The sequence below is a fragment of the Podarcis raffonei genome, chromosome 6 (assembly GCF_027172205.1).
Source record: "Podarcis raffonei isolate rPodRaf1 chromosome 6, rPodRaf1.pri, whole genome shotgun sequence".
Lineage (NCBI taxonomy): Eukaryota > Metazoa > Chordata > Lepidosauria > Squamata > Lacertidae > Podarcis > Podarcis raffonei.
Genome location: NC_070607.1, coordinates 81,940,526 through 81,962,968, shown reverse-complemented (window position 1 = coordinate 81,962,968; position 22,443 = coordinate 81,940,526). Strand labels below are relative to the sequence as shown.

The 22,443-nt window shown below is 44.0% G+C and overlaps 1 protein-coding gene across 4 annotated transcripts in view; it reads left to right on the top strand.

Moving 5' to 3' along the window:
- NFATC2 (nuclear factor of activated T cells 2) overlaps window positions 1-22,443 on the top strand; it is a 134,465-nt gene that overhangs the window by 62,279 nt on the left and 49,743 nt on the right. For all 4 annotated transcript variants that reach the window (XM_053394269.1, XM_053394267.1, XM_053394268.1 and 1 more), the window contains exons 6-7: window positions 4,488-4,628; window positions 22,153-22,208. In XM_053394269.1, coding sequence (XP_053250244.1) covers window positions 4,488-4,628; window positions 22,153-22,208 — 197 coding nt within the window. The remainder of the gene's footprint in view (window positions 1-4,487; window positions 4,629-22,152; window positions 22,209-22,443) is intronic.

The following is a 22,443-nucleotide window of genomic DNA, read 5'->3' as shown; positions in this document are numbered from 1 at the left end:
ATAAGTGTGTGTTGGATTGCAGCCTAAAATATTCAAACTTTTGGTTGTGGTCCTCCATTTTGGAACTCTCTCTGCATAAGGTGGCCCACAACTGCCCATGCTGCTATCTTTTCGGCATAAAAGGAACTCTTTAGAACCCCAGGCAGATTTTTATTTGAGTACCTGGGTGTCAAGCCATTTAGGGCTTTACAGATAAAGGTAAAGGGACCCCTGACCATTAGGTCCAGTCGTGGACAACTCTGGGGTTGCGGCACTCATCTCGCTTTACTGGCTGAGGGAGCCGGTGTACAGCTTCCGGGTCATGTGGCCAGCATGACTAAGCCGCTTCTGGCAAACCAGAGCAGCGCACAGAAAAGCCGTTTACCTTCCCACCGGAGCGGTACCTATTTATCTACTTGCACTTTGACGTGCTTTCGAACTGCTAGGTTGTCAGGAGCAGGGACCAAACAATGGGAGCTCACCCCATCACGGGGATTCGCACCACCAACTTTCTGATCGGCAAGCCCTAGGCTCTGTGGTTTAACCCACAGCTCCACCTGCGTCCCTTCACAGATAAATACCAGCACCTTAAATTAAGCTTGGTAGCAGAGAGCTGTGGAGCTCTTTCAAAGGTGGGGTGATTCATTATTAACTAGCTGTCTTCAAGGGCAGTTCCACATACAGTTCTCAAATGTAATCCTTTCCGAAAGTACCGTTTGACTTCTGAAACGTTCGAAAACCAAGGCGCGACTTCCGATTGGCTGCAGGAGCTTCCGGCGCTCAAGCGGAAGCCGTGTTGGATGTTCACTTCCGAAAAATGTTCAAAAACTGGAACACTTACTCTGGGTTTTCGGTGTTCGGGAGCCAATTTGTTCGTCAACTAAGCCGTTCGAGAACCAAGGTACCACCGTATAATATATTGCAGTATTCTGGATGGGAGGTCACTACTTCATGATAGCTGTGGTCCCCATCCAAGAGAGATTGTAACTGACATACTAGCCCAAGGTGAAGATACTTGGCTCTCTAGGTACAAAGCTGAATCCAGGAATATTCCCAGGTGCAAAGCTGATCCTACTGGGGAGCGTAACTCCATCCAAAATAGGTTGAACACCATCTCCTTGAATGGAAGGAATTCTGGATAAACTTTAAGCTGGAATCTGGGAACTATTCTATTAGCTAAACTGAAGGCTTTGTAGCAGAATGTATATATTCAAAGCACATTTGTCAAGCTACATTGAAACTCCCTTTGGAAATGTCCACTCTCAGGACCAATACAGCTGAAATGCTCTCAAAGACAACCTTTAAGCTTGTTTTCTTTTGAATGCTGTAGTTGGGTTTATTTATTTATTGCTAGATATCATTTACTCTTGAGTTTTCAGAACCATAAATCTCCTGTTAGTGGTAAATCCAATTATGAACTCATCAGGATCTTGACTGTTTACAAAGAGTGATTAATCATATAAGCCATGTGGAAGAAATAAGCAACTTCTGTGAAAGTAATCTCAATGTATGCTCTTAACTGGCAGCCTTGTGAGCCAGCTGGGTGAATAATAAACTGTGAGCCCCTCGATTTTTAATTTATTTTATTAAAAAAACACACCTAAAATTGCATGAATGATTAATTGTGATAAGTGCAGAACTCTGCTTTGAAAAGTACTGTTAGAAGTAATTTTTTAATGATCCAGTGAATGGCTCTTAGAAATCCACAACCCGCTGAGAATTAATAGACATGCAGCTAGTTTTCTGAAAGTCAGTATACAGGGGAGCAGAGCTCCATAATTTTTTTTTCAGATCAGAAGCAATATCATAATTGGCCAGATCTTCGGGGTAACTGATGGACGCATAGTCTCTGGCAAGTGACAGAGGCAATAACAAGGCTTACAAGTTTCTTTGTGACAGTTTAGCACAGAGGAAGTCGGAGAATGAGAAAAATAATCGAACAGAGGCCGCATACTTCTTCTTTCCTTTCCTTTGACAGAGTTTCTACTTCATGCTAGCCATTTGTTATGCTTTGTATTGCTGCTGTTTGTTCTCTGTGTGAATCTAATATATAGAGCGGATGGATATTTTATATTGAAATTTTATGTTGTGAATCTCCCTGTGATCTACGGACAAAGGACAGTATACATCATCACCGTCATGATAACTGCCTGTATTTTTGGTCTCTCCTTGGGGCTGGCATGATGAACCTCCACTCTTCAAAGTTCACCTCTACATTATTGTTGGTAGAATTTTATCTCTTAAGGTCTAACCTTTGGAAGGCTTCTTCGTGTTCAAGCTTATAGAATTGCAGCAAGATTGTTTCAGCAGACACAGATGAGTAGGGTAGCTCAGTGGTTGTACAGGTGCCTTGCATGAGGAAGGCTTGATCCCTGGTCTTCCCTGTTAAAAATATCTCAGGCAGCTGGGTTGGAGGACTTCTGCCTGCGATCTTTGGAAAGGTGGTGCCGTTCAGAGGAGACAGCCATGGTCTAGACCAGGAGTTGGGAACCTGTGCCCTTCAAGATGTTGTTGAACTCTAAATCCCATCAGCCCTATCCAGAATGGTCAGGAATGATGGGACTTCTTCTCCAGCAATGTTCAGAGGGCCACCAGTTCCCCTCCCCAACTGTAGGTGGACCAGTCGTATCAGCTTCCAAACAGAATATACACCATTTTCACATTAATGTGTGGGGTCACCCCTCAAAATGTATAGCCTATTGTAGTTTTTTCATTAGCCACTGAAAGTAGCTTGAAACCCATCAACTCCACCGCTCTGCATACAGCCTAGTCTTCATTTCCTGCGTATGGTTTGGCTTGCTTGCTGCTTCTTCTTTTTTTAAAAAAAAGCTCTTTATGAAAAGGTAGGTCACATGACTTGTTAACCACAAAGGCAAGCCACATTTTTTACACACCACTATGAATCTGTGAAATGTGGACTGAGTGTTGGTGGGAAGACTCCTCGTGCCAAAGGTAGCCAGATGTGTTGGACTCCATCTCCCTTGAGTCCCAGCCAACACATGGCCAGTGGTCAGGGATGATGGGAGTGGAACCCATAACAGCTGGATGGCATCATGTTGGCTACTGGAGAGGCCATGCACAGATAATTGTTTGATACAAGCAGGAGGAAATAAAAGATCCACCCACAAGCAGAGAGACTGTGTGAATTGGCTGTCAGGTAAAGGTTAATCACCCTTCAGAATAAATCTTTTCTCTCCACCCCCCACCTCCACCCACCCCCAAAAGCACAAGCAGTTAGCATGAAGAGATGTTACACTGCAGAACAAAACCCTCCAGAGGCCTTCAGTGTAGGATGGGACAGATGTGGAGGAGTTTGAATTCAGGTCCTGAACTCCTGGGTCACTTAATTGCCCTAGAGATGCATCTGGACCAGTCAAAGAAGGGAGTACTTGATCCTTTCCAGCTGTTGCAGTTGTGGGGGGGAGATTTCTCAGATGGCAACTCTCTTGCATTATTCTGCTTCTGATGGCAAGGGAGCTCGGTTATGTGGACGGATGCTGTGTGCTTCTGCTGAGTCTTGTGCATTGATTTAACACATTATTATGAAACTGTGGTTCCCAGTGCTGAGCTTGGTGTCCCCATGAAAGCAAGGCAGTTGCTAAGGGAACGGTATGTGCCTCCCCACCACCCCTCCAACACTATACTGAATCGGGAGGTAGGATGAGGAGAAGGTTGGAGGTCTTATTGTTGCTGTTTTTGTGGTTTGTATTTTTGTGTTTTGGTATTGTAAATGGCCCTGTAATCTTTGCATGAAGGGAGGCACAGAAAATAACAACAACAACAACAATGTGCAATTCTTAATTACTGAGGGGTGAGAATAGGACGGGAATGTAATTTTGAAGGTCATGGTTCTCATGGGTATACCTAATCATTTGGATTGTTGTGCACAGACATGTTTTGCTTCCAAAATGATTGGCATGGCACCACCATGGTTCCAGTATTAGAGGGAATGGTGCATATGCACACACACACACACGTATGTGTACATAAGCTGGAGGGCAAAGTAATGAGCAATGGACACTTTCCTGCTGCCTAGATGGCTCCAGGGCCTTCATATTTCAGCTTGGAACGAGTTACGCTTCAGTTCTTTTTAAAGGAATTCAGGGCTATCCACTGGAATCCAATCTGCAGGTGGTATTATTGAAAGTTCCAGGGTTGTAGAGTACTTGCACTTGAATATTTGGCCATTGACTTGGAAACAGACATGGGCTGACTCCAGCTCATTCAGCCGAGTTCTCCTTTGTCAGGGACAAGGAGTAAGGCCAGTGCAGCTGAGGCACTGGAGCCAGCTCCTGATTATTTCCATATAAAAATGCTTTGAGTATAAATTTATTTTTCCTCCTCTCTTTTTTCTTGTCAGCCCTAAATTTAGACTCGTGGAGAAGTTCCTTTGGCAGGGAGGGGATGGCAACCGTGACAAAATAGACCTTGTTGGTAGTTTTGAAAGTTCCTAGCAAAAAAAAGAAAAGAAAGATCTGGTTTCATTCATGTCTCTGTTTTGTCCACAGCCCAACGCTCTGCTCATGAACTTCCGATGGTCGAGACTCAAGATGTTGACAGTTGCTTAGTATATGGTGGACAACAGATGATCCTGACAGGCCAGAATTTTACTGCAGAATCTAAGGTTATATTCACAGAGAAGACACCAGGTATGCTGTTCATTGTATTAGTTTTCTAATTAGGCTGATCAAGGAGAACTATGTCTTATAGGACTGGGTCCTACAAACGGTCATTCAAACAGGGCCAGCATAACCAGAAATGAATTACTTTATTGGAACACAGCAACGCTTTGATTTCTGACCTGAATCATACCTGACCTCAAAAAACAAAACAAAAATCCTTAGCGTGGACTCATTGTTTTCCCTAGCCAAACATCACACAGGTTCAAACAATGGTGATGACTAATAAGAATACAGCACATTTCATTCACATGCAATTATAAAGCAGTTAAGGCTGACCCTTAAAGCTCTGACTCATTTTGGAGCTAGTTAGTAATAGCTGCCACCCGCTTTGCAATCTCTCAGGGACCGGCTTCCCCTTCAGAGACGTGCCACAAGCACCTCATGCAATTGGCGTTTTTAACCTTCTTTTGTTGTTTAAAGCAGCAGCCAGCCGTCCCCGGTTTGCTACATTGTAAGCTGGTTCTGAAACTTGCAAGAAGAAGCCTCCGGGGCTGCACAGGAGCTGCTATTTGATGGTGGTGGTGGGAGTTGAAAGCCTCACTGTGCCTGTGTTGGCCAGTGTGCATGCACAGAAGTGCACACATAATGGAGGCTGTTGGCTTTCTTGCCTGAATTAGGGTTTGCTTAAGGTGGCTTTGCAAAGGTCCACAAAGTCTGTTAGCCCACAGTAAAGTAGCCTGCCTGCCCATGCATACTCATCTTAGCCATTTGTGGAATACTGAGGGTCAGGGGAGGGAGAAGTGAGGAAGAACCAGCTCTCATCTGCTTCCCTCTGTTTGGTGCCTTGGAGTTGATTTTTTACTCACCACAAGTGACCAGCAGTTTGCAAACATGAATTAACTGAGCTACAAGGCGGAGCTAAGCCTAAGCCTTGCCCCTCAATATGCTGCAATGCCCTGGTCCTTTATGGAACACCACACTATTAAAGCATTACAGAAAGTTCAGTTTGGTTCAGTTTATTGTGTTTTAGCAAACAGCCATTGTTGTTGTTGTTTAGTCGTTTAGTCGTGTCTGACTCTTCGTGACCCCATGGACCAGAGCACGCCAGGCACTCCTGTCTTCCACTGCCTCTCGCAGTTTGGTCAAACTCATGTTAGTAGCTTCAAGAACACTATCCAACCATCTTGTCCTCTGTCGTCCCCTTCTCCTTGTGCCCTCCATCTTTCCCAACATCAGCGTCTTTTCCAGGGAGTCTTCTTTTCTCATGAGGCCAAAGTATTGGAGCCTCAGCTTCACGATCTGTCCTTCCAGTGAGCACTCAGAGCTAATTTCCTGCAGAATGGAGAGGTTTGATCTTCTTCTCCAAAAGGACCTGCACATCAGCATTCACACATCAATTGGATGCACCCATAATGATCGCCTCCTGTACTCAACACCAGTTTTTGGAGAGCAGCAGCAGGATGTGGCAGTTGCCTTCAAGCCCTTCTTGTGTGCTTCCTGAAGGCTTCTGACTAATGATCTAGCAGGGCTCTTCTTATGCTCTTAGGGATGCCTTCTCAAGTGGTGTCCTTCACATCATCCAGAGTAACCATCCTTAAGAAGCAGCCAATCCTTTAGGCACTTCTGTATCTTTGTGTTCAGAAAAGAATGTGTCATGTTCTAAGATGACCTATCCACCACCCTCCTCCTTCACCAGACTAGATGCATAATATGAGGTGTGTCTTGTTTGCAAACCCCGGTGGCAGAAGGATGTCCTTTATACTTGGAAGCACCATTTTCAAAAGTCTTACAATTGGAGCTCCTGCACAGGTGGAGCACTTAATGCTAGTTCATTCAAATACAGGCAGATTTAGAGCTGTCCATGGCAACTTTTCTTAACAGCACAGTTTGACTTAGCTTGCATGTTTCCTACTAGAATGCTGATGAGCAGCTCTGAGGGCAAGCAAAGCCACAAGAAACCCACTGTGAGTGGATTGTGCATCCTCCTTCTCAGTGACACTGTCACTGCTAATTTCCTCTTTCAGATGGCTGAGGCTAAGAAAAGGCTCACATTTTTATGAAAGAAAGAAGAAAGTATGCCAGCACTTGGAGGGGAAAGCATGCTTGCTTATCTCTCCATTTCACTCTGATGACTCATGGGGACATGTACACCCTAGCTGTACTTTCACTCATCACAAGACCAGCCCAGCCACACTGCTTAGTTAACACTAAGCAAAAAGGAAAAAAAGCAGTGATTATAATGTGGGCAGTGGTCTTATATACTGCAAAGTCCTCTGGCGGATGCTGCATATTTTTGAACGAAGTGCATTGCATGCCTTGCAGCCTCCCTCCCCAAGGGTCAGGCCACTATTACCAGAGCTAGGCTGCACAATTTACCCTTGATTGTGAATTCAAGTTATATCCCCTTATAGGATTGTATGTTAATTTATGTGGGAGGAAGTAAAGAGGTGCATGTGGGAATACTGCAGGTGTGAGGATCAATGCTTGCTGCTTCCCTCTGGTGACCCAGAATATTATTGAGTATAGACAGGGCTGGCATTAGTACTCAGCATCGCCAGGCACCTAGGCAGGACCCCAGCAGCCCAGAAAGAGCTGTGGTGGCAGCTGGATCTTGGAACTCCCCATGCTCATTATTCAGAGTGACCTCATTGCTCTAGGGAAGTAGCAGCTCACAAAGACCTCGAATGGTGTTGCATCAGAGGCATGATGGGCAGTGCCAGATTTACGTATAAGCTAAACAAGCTATAGCTTAGGGCCTCACTCTCTTGGGGGCCCCCAAAAAAATTAAAGGAAAAAAACCTGGATGCACGTTTCCAAAATAAAAAACAAATAAATTAAAACCTACATACAGCAACAGTGTAGGCTCCTATTTGTTATGTGCAAATGGTTTAGATCCCTATTAGGTCCACAAATTAACATATATATTCAAGACACACAAAAAACAGCGAAAATTTGTTGTTGACAAAGGACAGCTGGACATATAAAGGGCCCCATTACTTTCAGTAGCTTAGGGCCTCATCAAACCTAAATCTAGCCCTGATGATGGACAGTCACAATGGTAGGCAGTTTGCAGCTACAGAAGTACCTCGGTTTTTGAATGCCTCTGTTGACGAACATTTTGGTTTTCGAATGCTGTAAACCTGGAAGTAAATGCTTCAGTTTTCAAACATGCCTCGGAAGTTGAACATGCCACAAGATCCCAAGGCCTAGCTGTCAGCTATTGAGTTTTCGGTTTTCGAAAGTTTCAGATCTCAAACGGTCTTCTGGAAGGATTATGTTCGAAAAGAGAGGTACCACTGTACTTGGCACATCTCACAGCACTGATCCTCTATTGCAAGCAGGTTGGCCAACCGAAAGGCCCACCAGTGTAGACACAGCAGAGAACACTGTGCTGGCATGGGTCTCAAACCTGGAGCCAGCCTTGAGAACTGAGTCTTCTCCTATCTGCACAGCTCTATCCTGGGTTTCGTTTCTTGGACTCACAGGAAAGTGACAGAACATTGCCAACAGGCTTCTGTGTAAGTGGATAGCTTAGTTACGGAAAAGTCATATGGGTAGTGAAAGTCTCAAATGAATCCAATCTTTATTCCACACCACGTTGATGTTGAAAGTTGATGCAGTGCCCCTAGCTAAGAGGGTGAGCTTTGCAAGTCCATAGTCAGAATCTCAGCTCAGCCTTAAATTTACTGGGTGACCACAGGCAGTCCATTATCATTCACTATCAGCCCTCTTCCTTGTCCTCTGTAATGGGGGATAATATTGTCTGTCTGTCTTATAGGGTGCTTGTGAGGGTTATGGAGTGGATGCATGTGCAGTGTTTTGAACATGGGATGGAGAGTTTTTCCTCATCTCCTTGCCTCTCCCTCTCTACACCCTATGCTCAAATCTGTCATTGAGGTCATTGCTTCAAGCAAAGCTTAAGTCCTGGCCAAGACTGAAGTTCCAAACTCAGCCCCTGTTCCCTCATACCAGACACAGCCCCCAAGCCATGAAAAAGGAGGGGGCAACAAGCAGTGAATGCCTTTGAAGGCGCAGATATGTGTCCATAAGTCTTCAATATATGGAACCTCTGGCAGTTTCTCCTAGGTCACTTCTAAATTTAATCAGAAAAGTATCCTTTCTAAGTTCTGAGTGCCTGCTGGAACAGAGAGAGAGAGAGAGAGAGAGAGAGAGAGAGAGAGAGAGAGAGAGAGAGAGAGAGAGAAAGTTAGGTTATCCTTCCACATCATAGGGACCTCAAACCTGAAAGTGCTGTAGGTTCTCAGTTTGCCATATATCAATCTTGCGCCTTGAAAATAACTGACCCTTGCTGTGTTGACTTGACCACACTACATATTAATGAGATCAGCAAGCAGCTTATAAAAAGACACAGTCATTCTAAGCCTGGCACAGGAAATGATGGAAGGAAGTGAACTCTGGGGGACTGGGAGTTTGCAAGCTTGAGAGCTAGCAGCAACTGAATAAAGCAATTGTTTTCAGGAGACCTGTGTGTGCACTGCACATGTAGCATGTTTATTTATGCCCATCTGCGAATGATGCATAGTGTGTTGAGTTGCACATTGCGTACTTAAACGAATGTTGCAATGATTTAGCTGCTTACCCGCTCCTCCAGGTGAGTGGATAGGAGTAACAATTGCTTCTGGGGAAGTGTAACCCTTTTGGCCATGTCTGGATTCCTAAGTTACTGCATCAGCTCTCAAATACCGTGTGCTGTGGAGTCATTTGCCATTTTCGCTAACCGGTGATTCTTTAGTTAACTACTGTGTCTATTTATATAGAAGCCAGTTTCCATTGTTCAGTCACACTCCTGCTTGACCAAGAAAGAAAACCCAGGATAGGCCTGTATAATAAATAGGATAGCCCTGAATGACTGGGGATAAGTATGGCTTTCACACCAACGGCACCCCCTGGTGCACTCAAATATGTGAATGCTGGCCATTCACTTTTCTATGGAAGAGTAGAGAGCTGCATTTAAAGAGACTGCCCTCTATGGCTGTCCTCTTTCCATGTGAACAAGCTGCATGACCCTCAGTGTGGTGCAAGGTTCTGTTCTGAATGCACACACACACACACACACACACACACAGAGAGAGAGAGAGAGAGAGAGAGAGAGAGAGAGAGAGAGAGAGAGAGAGATGTGCAGGAACAGTACCTGCCACAATGAGTGGCCTGGCAAGCTGCAATGTAGTCATAGAATCATAGAATTGCAGAGTTGGAAGGAATTCAGAAAGTAAAGAACTGTGGATTCTTCATTCGCCTGCTATAGCCAATGTGGTGTAGTGGTTAAGAGTGGTAGTCTCGTAATCTGGGGAACTGGGTTCGATTCCCCGCTCCTCCACCTGCAGCTGCTGGGTGACCTTGGGCTAGTCACACTTCTTTGAAGTCACTCAGCCCCACTCACCTCACAGAGTGTTTGTTGTGGGGGAGGAAGGAAAAGGAGAATGTTAACTGCTTTGAGACTCCTTTGGGTAGTGATAAAGCGGGATATTAAATCCAAACTCTTCTTCTTCTATATATAAACAATATTCACTTAGTCCAATCCAATATAATAACACCCAACAAAGCCACTTTCTGTGAACAAACATTACCTTCAAACCTCAGTTCCAAATATAATTATTTCTTTTTCATTCAGGGCTCCTATAAGGTTCTTACAACAGCTTTCCTTAACTAATATTTTCATATCTTAACTAATATTTTCATATCTTCTTTTGACTCTTTAATTGGTTTTAACAGATTTTGACTTTGTATTTGTAAACTGTTGCGACCCGCTTTGAGATCTCATTGTGGAGGGTGGGAAAGGGTGGGTAATTATTTCAATAATAATAATTGATCATTATGCACAGTCTTCACTCATCTCTGCTGACAACATGTACCAGGTCAGGGCTTAATGAAATGCTCTGCATGTTCTGGACTACAGGGATTAGAAGTGCTAAAACAGCATTTCTGGTCCCTAAATTTATGGCTGTCTGGATCTGCTCCCAGATCTGCTATATTCCTAGGGCATGGCAGAACGATGGAGCTCTGGTATGTGGGGGCGAGGAGAATAATAATGCAATGGAAGAACATGTAGACTCCCTTTCCAAGACCAGACATATAATGCTATAATCACCGTGGATAGATATGCAATGCTGTGACACTAGGCAGCGTGAGATTTATTTATTTTTTACCTTTTCATTGTGGCCTCTAGTGTACTTGGCAGCAAGGAAAAGCTTTCCTGTAATGCAGCCAGAAAGTGTCAGAAGGAGAACGGGGGAATCCCAGAAAATTATTGCAAAACTTTGGGGGAGGGGGGTCTTATTATGAAGACAAACATATATTTTTTTTAAAAAAAGAGTGGCCGTGGAAACTGTGTTGCCATAGCTGAAAGAGAATCACTGAGACAGGGTGGAATCCAGTGTTTTGGAAGGTCTCCCTGCATGACACATGGTTTTGGAATTTTGCAGCTGGTAAGCAAGCCCTCATTAACAAAGGCAGCTACTACTGGCCTGGATTCCCTGGCTTGCTTTCCACTATGGGGGCGCCTAGAAACAAGCCTGTCTGTGATTACCCAGCTTTGCAACGTGTTTCTTTAAAGACAATGATTGCTTTTTAATTCATTTGTCTTGGAACGGACAAAAGGCAGAGGCAGGGAGAGGGACCATCTTCTATCACCTGTTGAAAGCTAATTGATCACATTAAAAAACCTGGCACAAGGTTTGGAATTCCCTCTTCTCCCACTTAGTCATCCCATCCTGGCGTGACTCATTTTATTACACGGAGGTTCCCAGTGGTTTTATTTTGAGTGGAGCTTTTGTTTCGTGAAGTGTTGGTGCATTTTATTCTTTAGATTTTCGCTAAGTATATTTCCATGAATTGGCAAAAAGACATTAGTCAAAAGCAATGCTGGAACTGCATTGGCCCCTGCTGTTTCACTACTCAGCTACTGTTGTTATGTTTTGTGGTGGCTTTAGCTGAATTTTTCAAACAACTGGCCGAGGGAGGAAGCGCCTTTAAACTCGTTCTCTTGGTACAAAATGTCAGTTTTGGGGCTGGGCTTCAACTTGGATGACTAACGCCCCTGGCCCTTTCTCAACCAGATCTTGACATACATCTTTGGCCTCCATGAATCATCTTTGACTTCTCTCTCGGTGAAATTAAAGCATTGGCCGCAGCTCAACATCAGACCAGCTTAATTGGCTATAATGGGCCAGTCTCTTGACCTACATGAATCAAACAAGCCCACCTCAGGACCCAGTCCTTCTGAAGAAATAAAACAGTCTGTTGGCTCACCAACATCAAATTCTTTTAAGCTGCGGTAGCTTCTCTAAAGTTACAGAGTTACTTCTTGTAGGGCAAGGAAGAAGGAGAACGTAAGAACTGCTATGCTGGATCAAATAAAAATTCTGTGCAATCCAGAACTCCTGCCTTCCACAGCCACCACTCTTGGAAATGTAAGAATCAGAGCATGATGGAAATGAACAACTCTGTTCATACATCATGGACGGCTAATTGCACCTAACTGGTGACTCTGGGTAGAGATTCACTTCTCTATATGAACTGAAAGATGCAGCCACCTTCTCGGTAGTGGCGCCCTCCCTGTGGAATGCCCTCCCATCAGATGTCAAGGAAATAAACAACTATCTGACTTTTAGAAGACATCTGAAGGCAGCCCTGTTTAGGGAAGTTTTTAATGTTTGATGTTTTATGGCATTATTATTATTATTATTATTATTATTATTATTATTATTATTCTGTTGCGAGCCACCCAGAGTGGCTGGGGAAACCCAGCCTGATGGGTGGAGTATAAATAAAATATTATTATTATTATTATTATTATTTATTATTATCCAGCCAGTTCAGTGGGGCCTGGATAAGGCTTGCAATGAATGTGAACGTCAGAATCAACTGTGCACCCTAGGGACTCATTTTGTATAAGGCTCATAAGAAAGTTGCCTTGTGCTGAGTCAGACCATTAGGTCAGACCAAATTCTGTAATTCCTGCTGATGTGACTCAGAGGAATTTCATCAGCTGCAGTTGACATTTCTCCCTCAAAGATGACCGAAGTCTTGCTCACACTTTGTGGTACCACACTGTCGCCCTGATCCTAAACCCCCATATAGTTTCACAGGTATTTGTGTGTGTGGAATTGCGTGTCCAAAATTACCCAGGCTTCACTGTGGGAAGATAGAAATGCCTTCAAGTTGTGGAGCAAAAGTACTGATGCATTTGGAGAGTAGCTAAGGTATGTTTCTAGGTGAGTTAAGGCCAGCTCTGAAATCTGGTGGCAAAACAGCTGGTCCGCCCTTCCCCATCTCTACTACCGCTCTGCAAAATACTTCATAGTCTGTTACTGTTACCCTTGCAACAGCTATGTTCACCATTACTCCCATTTCATAGATGAGGAACTGAGGCCAAGAAGATGGGCCGCAAGCCAATTTAACTAAGCACCAGTTGGGAGCCTTGCCCCAGTGGCTTCTGTGAGAGGTGGATTGTACCCATAGCGAATTTTGGTCCAGGGCCATAGAGGAAGACTCTGGCAGAGGTGGGACTTGGACCCAGATTGGTCTCCCTCATTGAGGCTCCGATTTGTATTGTTTGGAGCAGATGTGCTATTGGAAGCTGCAAGCAGACAGCTCCTCCACAATGCGTTCAGTAAACGTTACTTACTTTGGACATTTCATTTGACAGCCTGTCAAGTCTCCGCTGTGAAAACCTCAGAGTGAGCTTGCGAGAAATGCAACGTGAATTTCCCAAACCTCTCAGTCCATCTCTCATGCCAGCTCAGCTAAGCTGCGGCAGAACCTACATTTTTACTGCCATTTCACAAACCCGTAGTAATGAGTAAGGGACCGTGAGCAATGTGTACAGGCTCGGCGGACCCTTTAATTGGCTAATTAAGCCAAACAACTCTGAGGGTACTGTAGCAGATCAAGCAGGATTTACCTAATGCAGACTGACATCTTGACTTCCCCCAGAGTTTGGCACAAAACTTGTGGTCCGATCACAGCTCGGGATAGACGGGATAGAATTACACTTTTTCTTAAAAACTCCTTTCTTTCTGTAGAGAGTTGCTGACACCACCAGATCTGGTGCTGGAGCTTAATTTCATATTAAGTCTCCCGGTGCCAAAAGACGTTGCTATACTGTAGTATGGAGTTAGAAGTGTTGCCCAACAAAGGCTGGCTTGACGTATACTTAGCGTGCCACAGTCTGATTTTTTGGGTAGGTATAATGGTTCTCACCTCACTTACAAGTGTGCCTTGTGTGTTCCAAGTATATATTCCAGTAATGCACATCTGAAAGACGGACATGAGCCCCATGCATACCAAAACCCAGGGGCTTTTAGGGCATATCCATACCACAAACCTACAATGGGTTTAGAACACATTCGTCCACCAGTTATATCTATATTCTACTTTTTAGCTAAGATTGGCTCTGAGTGGCTTGCAATTAAATCCACACAAAGGACACAATCAAAACATTTCTACATAATTCATAAGATCCAAAATAAAGATACAAAAAATCAGCAATGGTAACCCTCTAAACAATACCCAAGCCCAAGAGTCTGTTCAGCAGCTTCAGCTTTTGTAGTTGGAGTCAGTCTGGGTTCTGCCAGGTGGGAAAAGGCCTGCAAGGCAGGGAGAAGTTCTACTAGGATTTATAGCTAAGATGAATATATCATTGTTATATTGGCTGTCATATAGTGGTACTGATTTTCCTGTTAGCCAATTTGGGTTTCCTTTTGGGAAAGAAAAGCAGGTTATACGTGGAACGAAAGGTCCCAGCCCACACAAGCGTCCCATCTGCTTATTTTATACCAGTCTGATGTCATTTGTTTATTTCAGCTTTTTGTACCCAAATTTCCCCCAGTCCCTCGGGGTGGCTCACATCACCACTTAAATTTACAACAGTTACAACATCCCACTTTCTACATGCAGTAGAACCAAGCAAACTAATTAGTCAGCCATATACCTTGAAACAAAAATCTGAACGGCAGCAAAATAAGAACCAAAGAACAGGAGTTTCTAGACAAACCTCTTTGCAGGAAAGGGCACAAGGAACTGCCTTATACTAAGTCAGGCCACTGATCTGTCCAGCTCAGTATTGTTTGTACTGACAGTAGTTCTCTGGGGTTTCAGAGGTGGAATCTTTCCTGGAAATGCGTGGGATTGAACCCAGCACCTTCTGCATGCAAAGCAGATGCTGTACCACTGAGCTGTGGCTCTTCCCCAAAGGGGAACTACAGAAAGGGGTTCTTAATAATAATAATAATAATAATAATAATAATAATATTTTATTTATATCCCGCCCTCCCCAGCCGAAGCTGGGCTCAGAGCGACTAACAACATTAAAATGATACAACATTCTAAAATCATTTCATTCTAAAATCAATTCAAATCAGAGTAATGGCAACCATTGGGCTAGAGTTCTGTGAGGATTGCCAAAGGAGGGAGTCAGGCTGTGCCCTGGCCTGGTGGAACAGCTCTGTCTTGCAGGCCCTGCGGAAAGATGTCAAGTCCCGCAGGGCCCTAGTCTCTTGTGACAGAGCGTTCCACCAGATCGGAGCCACAGCCGAAAAGGCCCTGGTTCTGCTTGAGGCCAGCCTAACCTCTCTGTGGCCCGGGACCTCCAAGATGTTATTCGTTTGAAGACTGTAAGGTCCTCTGTGGGACATACCAGGAGAGGCGGTCCCGTAGGTACGAGGGTCCTAGGCCGTATAGGGCTTTAAAAGTTAAAACCAGCACCTTAAACCTGATCCTGTACTCCACCAATGCAGTTGGTATAGCACCGGGTGAATGTGATCTCGCAGCGAGGACCCCGTAAGGAGTCTCGCCACGGCATTCTGCACCCGCTGGAGTTTCTGGGTCAGTCTCAAGGGCAGCCCCACATAGAGCAAGATACAATAATCCAGTCTGGAGGTGACCGTCGCGTGGATCACAGTGGCTAGGTCAGGGCGAGAGAGGTAAGGAGCCAATGGCTTAGCTTGGCGGAAATGAAAAAATGCCACCTTTGTTATAGCTGCAATCTGCGCCTCCATGGAAAGGAGCCTCTTCTCCTTCGTATTAACAACTGTTATTCTCATAGCTATTCCCCACCCCCAAGAATCCTAGCAATTGCATTGTGATGAGAGTGCTGAGAATTCTGTTAGAGGTTACTTGCCTCCGTCCTTACAGAGTTACAGTTCCCTGGGAAGAAGAAACGGCTCTTAAACCAATTTGTCTATTATGCGCATGTCAGCCTTAGGTTTTGTAACAGATAAATCCTAGCTACTTTGTCGATGATGCATTATATCAGCAAAAATCGCTTTGCAAGAATATGTACTCTAGGGAGAATTGCTTACAAAAACATGTGTATTAGGAGAAATTGAGACCCAAGTGCTGATGAATTTTCACAAGGACTTTCTTAAAAAACAATTCCACAAACTGATTGGGAAGCGTGGAGACCTGCCTTGGAATGGGTTTAGATCAGTGTTTCCCATACGTGGGTCTCCAGCTGTTTTTGAACTACTTTTCCCTTCATCCATCACCGCTGGTCCTGCTAGCTAGGGATGATGGGAGTTGTAGTCCCCAGCTGGAGACGTTTTGGAAACACTGGTCTAAGTAAACCAGCTATCTCACTGTAACCCTCTCTACCACCTTCCTTAGGAAGGAGATGCCTGCAATTGGTCAGTACTTAGTCCAAACAAAAGGGCCAGGGCCAGTTTCTTTAGGAGTGACCATATCACCGCCTCTTTCAAGGGGACAGGGGCCACCTACTTATGCAGTGAAGCATTGCTCGTGCTCTAGAACCAACCAGTCAGACCCCCTCTGTTGATAAGCCAAGAGTGACAGGCATCAAGAGAGCACATGGTCGGGTGTATAGCCACAAGCCCTTTGTCCACATCATCAGGCTGCAGAAACTGATTCCACAGCACAGTCACAGACTGTGGCACTGGGTACTTCGGTTATAGCTGCAAAAACTACAAGTAAAGCTGACAGTTTTACAGAAAAGGAAACAGAAGAAACCAAGCTAGGGAATGTAGGAAAGTCCTGATCAGGGATACTCAAAGGATAACTCTTTAGGCCCCTTGCACATAGATTGCAAAGGTGGATGAGTTTGTAGTAGGGTCCCATTGCCCAGAGAAACTTTGTGTTCAGCAAATTTGTATCCCACCTTAAACAGAGGTTGCTAAGTGGCTCACATGACAATATAATAATCTGAATAATCTGAAACAGGCAGCTGGCTATCAGCAATGCCAGAATTTTAAACCACTGCATAAAACTGTTCTTAAAAAAAAATCACCCCATTTCCTTCCAAGCAGCAGTTTAGTAGTAGCCAGAAGGAAAAAAATGTAACACCACATTTTAGCAACAACAGAAACAGAATTTGCTTCTTAAATTCATAGGTCCCAATTCATAAAATCCTTTAAATGTCAAAAGGTTAAATGGGGCCTGGAAGTTAATTGAATAAATAACATAGGGCACATTTTTTTAAAAAAAATGTAATAAACAATATCTGAAATATTAAACACTAAATTCACACCTATTTCACTTTTCCCTGCCTAGCAGCCACTGCTTCACAACAAACAATAGGTGACAGGGTGGCCATTTTGCTCTCTCTCCCAGCAAAACAACACTGATTTCTTAAATTTATTCTAGCCTCGTCTATTTTGCCATAAACTCACCGCAGTGCTAATATTCAGAGATGTTAAGGGAAAAGCAAATATTGACTATCTAAAATTAGGACTTGTACACTCAAGAATAAAAGCAAAGCAGCAAGCCAGATGGAACATTGTATTTAAGCAGAAAGGTCAGTACAATTGCTGTGAGGTGTTTACTTTTTATATGATGGTACCATATTTGAAGAAGCAGATTTGTCCCAGGCAACAAATTTGCTAGGGAAACATTTGCTGGCTGTGCCCATTGATGCATCCATGTAGAATTATCTGCCATTATCATTAGAAGCTTGTACCATAAATCAATGAAAATATCATCAATTAAGGGGGGGTGTCATTCCATAAACCAATGAAAACCTCATCCATTGTGTGTGTGTGGGGGGGGGTCATTTCACCTATCTTGATCATACACCTCCTGTGGACTTTGGGGTTAATCTAAACGTCATCTGGTTATGCTCAACATTTTTTATTCACAAGGTTTTATTAGTGCCATCCCAGGGGCTTGGTCACTAAATGAAATCAAATGTTTCTGTGGCTTTAGAATGATTCACTGGTCTCTTGAGTACTGAATCTGATTTTGCAGGCGGTGCCTGGTTGGTGTTAGATCTGTGCTTGTGACTATGTTTGTAAGGCTGAGTGTTCACATTCTGCAGACTAAAGTTGCAACGAGGTGGTAAATTTATTGCAAGGTTTGAAACACACAGAGGGAGTAGTATTTAAAAACTGAATCTTCTGCCTGTAGCCTAAAGTGGTTCCATCCCAGTCTCATTTCAGGATTATATCACTTTATTTTAGGGCATGTGTCATTCAGGACAACTCCTTCCCAGAATACCACTTCTCCCTCTTCCTTCCAACTTTCCCCCCAAAGCCCACCTTTTCTATAAAGCACGTGGGATAATCACCTCTTAGTCCCCATCTCCAATTAAAATGCAGCAGCGTTTGGTTGCCGTTCCTTTTTTTTTACCCTTGCTTCGGCTATCTTGGGCACTGTTGAAATGTAGAATGCAAGCTCCTTGGGGGCAGAGTCCCATCCTACACACACACACACATACACACACGCCCATTCATGTTTACTATGTGAAACCTGGTCCATAGGTGCATTATAAAGCAATAGTAATTGTCCCATGCAGAAGGAGAATAAATTATGCAAAGCAAGTAAGTGCAGCAAACGTTGCAGAATTTTCAGCACATGGGTTGCAGAATTCAGCTACCGGTAACGTCGGCACAGAGTTATGCTATCATCGCCATCATCATCCTGGGTTTAAATGTCTGCCCAATGTTTAGTCTGTTGTGTTGCTGTCTAGGTCACCTTGACTTAGCTGAATGTGTGCGGCAACACTGTAATTAACCTGTTTCAAAAGCTAACTGTTCACTTGGGATGAGCCGCCTCTGTGCTTGCCCTGGGTGGTTTGGTAGCGATGCTGCAAAACATTATTAAAATTTGGAAACTTTACATATTAGCTGACTTCAGAAACAATGGAGTACTTTGTGCCTGTGGGGAATCCCCTGTTAGTAAGGGCCGGGGTGTAAACTGCAGTCACAACGGGGGTAGTCCAAGAGGTCCTTCTGACTCAGACACATCTGAGTCATCACTCCTCTTCTACCTCCCCCTCCCCTCCCTTCTCCACCAATCCCAAGGGGCAATGATTATACTCCAGGCTTTCAACAATACTGAAATGACTTGCACGTTTCTTCTTTTGAATTGGTCGTTCCAGCTCATCAAACTAGACCCTTTTTCTGTACCACTCTCTAGAAAACACCCATACTTATTTCATGTTATCCAGAGTCAGCCCTGAAACCTTTTGCCGGCTTGACTCAGAGAGGATCCCCCCAGTACCATAAATACCTTTGTGGCACCTGTCAGGTGCTGCTTGCCTCCTAAGCTATCCTGCAGGGAATGGAGAAATTGCAGGTACTTGACGTCATCCCACAGAGCAACAATTAAAGGAACAGAAGTATCAGCTAATGAGTCCATTCTGTCATAGCCATTCCCACTCCCCAAAGCGGTGCGATGCAACACTGTCTCCCTGTGGCTCTCTTGCCTCTCCCTTCTCCAGGGCAAACTCTTGCCTCACTATTTTCTTTCTCCAAATTCTTAGAAACAGCAGAGGTGGTAGTAAATTTGTATCTGGGCTGCACCACTTCAGAACTGCAGGCGAATGTCTGCATGAATGCTCCCGCACACAAATAATTATTTGCCCATAGAAAATTAGCGTAAATAGGGATACAGCCAGGTTGCCAGGCTGAACCTTTCCTCCCAGGTGCCTTTTTAAAAAAAAATAGGGAATTTTGTCTCATACGGTCAGGCAATGTCCCATCTGCAGCCTGAAGCGATACAGTGCAGAAACGAATTAATTGCTTCTGGCACAGCCTGGTTTGAAACAAGTTTCTAATCTGGGAATAGAAACCTCTTTCTGAGAACTAGCTCCTCATTGTCGCGGTTGAGAATTAAGCGTGCATAACTATGGATGCTTATAGATCCACCTCTGCCAGATTTCATCTCAGATACTGAAGTTCCGCTTCACCAGATAAAGATAAATTTACTAGTGCTGTGATGCAAGCACTGACCTCATCAGAGGCGAGGCAGGCCACTCAGCAAGTCTTTTACTCTGACGGAGCAGGAGGCATTCTGGTTGTATGTACTGGGGCTTATGTTATGGGGTCCTCCATGCCAGAGAACATCAATGTGACATCCTCAGGCCAGAGGGACACTGGTGCCACAGGCTCTTCTGACTGATATCTTTCTGGAGTTGGCCCTTCATGCACTTCTGCTTCTGGCTCATGAGTTCTCAATCTGAAGCCCTGAAGGAGGAAGAACAGTGCTTTCTCTACCCACTATGGGTAACAACCCCTCTTCCAGCACCCATTAGGCCTAGAAGGCAATCTCCCATAGCCACTGATGGAGGCCTACCTTTCAGCTTGAACGGTCACCACAGAAAAGACAGTCTTCATTGGAACAGTGGCAGAGGGGGAAAGGACTAGCCCCACATATCATGTGCTCCAGTCCTGGCACATACCAGCCTGTCCCCGTGGTACTATTCATAGTTTATTTTTTAAAAAAACACACAACCGTGGCACATTAGGAGACATGTTTAGCATCCCATCTCATTTGGCCCTTAGTCTCTTGTATAAACATATAATTTCCAGAATTTGAGAATCAGCACAGCCTGACAGAAAATGCTAGACTTGGACCTAGAAGTTGCCAGCTGAAATCATTGTTTAGCTATAGACTTATCCTAAATCCAGCACTGTGCAGTTTAATTGTGCTGTTTAATACCAATTTGTCCATTTGCTTTAACTTGAAATGTAAATTATTTCCAACAGCACACAGTCTTACAGTTCACTGTTGAATGCCTGATGCCTGCTACCTTAAAGCATTGCTGCATTTTATGTTTTTTTCCCCTCCGTTATTAAGCAACCTACATATGCAATCATGCATTACTTAAACGTTGAATATTTTGTCTGGTTGGGCTTTACCTTGTGAGCACTGGACACTGCACAACAGTAAAAACCAAAGCAATCAGAAAGCCAAGCAAACCAGGACTGGTTTTGCAGTTTTTATATTTTTGCCTTTGGACAGTCATTTGACATATACAAAATGGGAAATAATTGACCAGGTGGCAGTATCGTTGAGAAGGAACAAAGGCTTTGAATGAGCCACACACTAAGAAGATGAATTGGTTTTTTAAAAGGCAAATGGTTTTCTTGGGAGCATTAGTAGAATTGGGTAGGTAGGAGGTGATTTTCCATTCCGTTTAGCACTAAGCCAGCTCTTTGCATGAATGTACCTGGGTGCAATCCAGGGAAGTTTAAGCATGTTTTAAGTGCCAGTGAAATAGCTGTGTAAGTTGTGAAGACTGCACCTAATATGCTGACGAAGTAGAGAGGAAGGAAAGAACCTGGTGTAGGGTCTTAAGAGTAACAAGGAAAGGGCTGGAGGAACTAGGAAAGTTTTAGCTCAAGGAAAAGACCAGAGCGTGTGGGAACATAATAGCAATTTGAATATTTGTAAAAGGGCTGCTCAAAGCAGGATGCTGATTGTGGGTTTTCTTTTTTTCTTTCTTTGACACTCCACTGAGAGTGGACCAAGATATGAATAACTGAAAAACTGGTGGGAAAATCTGTGATTTGGGTAGCAGATCCTCCAGGAAACACTTATTACCTTTGAAAAAGCTTGGCAGAAGCAGCGAAACTCCAGCAAGCACATTTTTGTTGTTATTAATCTCTACTGTTGTTATGGAAATGCTTAGGGTGGCCATTAAACGTATTTGCAATCATTTATTTATGAAAACACTGCTACCACTCCAAGTAGTCAAAGGTTTATATTTTCACAGCTGACCCAAAGCCTTGGCCAGTGTTGGTGAGTTGGTAGGGTGGCCAACCTTATGTATGTTTGTCCATTGTATTTCGTGGGGCTTACTTTCAGGTAAATGAGCATAGGACTGCAACCTGAATCTTGACGTGCTGCAGTGTTTGAATCCTACCTTTGCCAGGAAGTCACTAGGCAAGCTGCTATACTCTCAGGCTTAGCCTTCCACCTGTAATGTAGGGAAATCTCGATTTACAAAGTTGTTGTAAGAATGACAGCAAGAGAACGCATACAAAGTACAGTGGTACCTCGGGTTAAGAATTTAATTTGTTCCGGAGGTCCGTTCTTAACCTGAAACTGTTCTTAACCTGAAGCACCACTTTCGCTAGTGGGGCCTCCTGCTGCAGCTGCGCCGCCGCTGCACAATTTCTGTTCTCATCCTGAAGCAAAGTTCTTAACCCGAGGTACTATTTCTGGGTTCGCAGAGTCTGTAACCTGAAGCGTATGTAACCTGAGGTACCACTGTACATTGGACATGTTATGGTGCTGTAGTGGTGAGGAAGAGCATGACCCCCTTTTTTCATGCTTGACTTAATATTTCTTTCAGATGGGCAACAGATTTGGGAGATGGAAGCCACCGTGGATAAAGATAAGAGCCAACCTGTAAGTAGTGGGCACTCAGCACATTCTCCCACTTCTCTTTCAGGTACCAGGTTTCATTCTGTAGCAGCAGAAAGGCCTCTGAACACACAAAGGCTGCAATCCAGTTTGGAACTGGGTGCATTGTTGCACACATTGGTATCAGTGGAGTAATTTTGTTTACTCATTAGAGTACTTGCACAGGCTGCCTTTTAACAAACGGTTCTCAAAGCGGTTAACAAAAGCATGTTTCAATAAA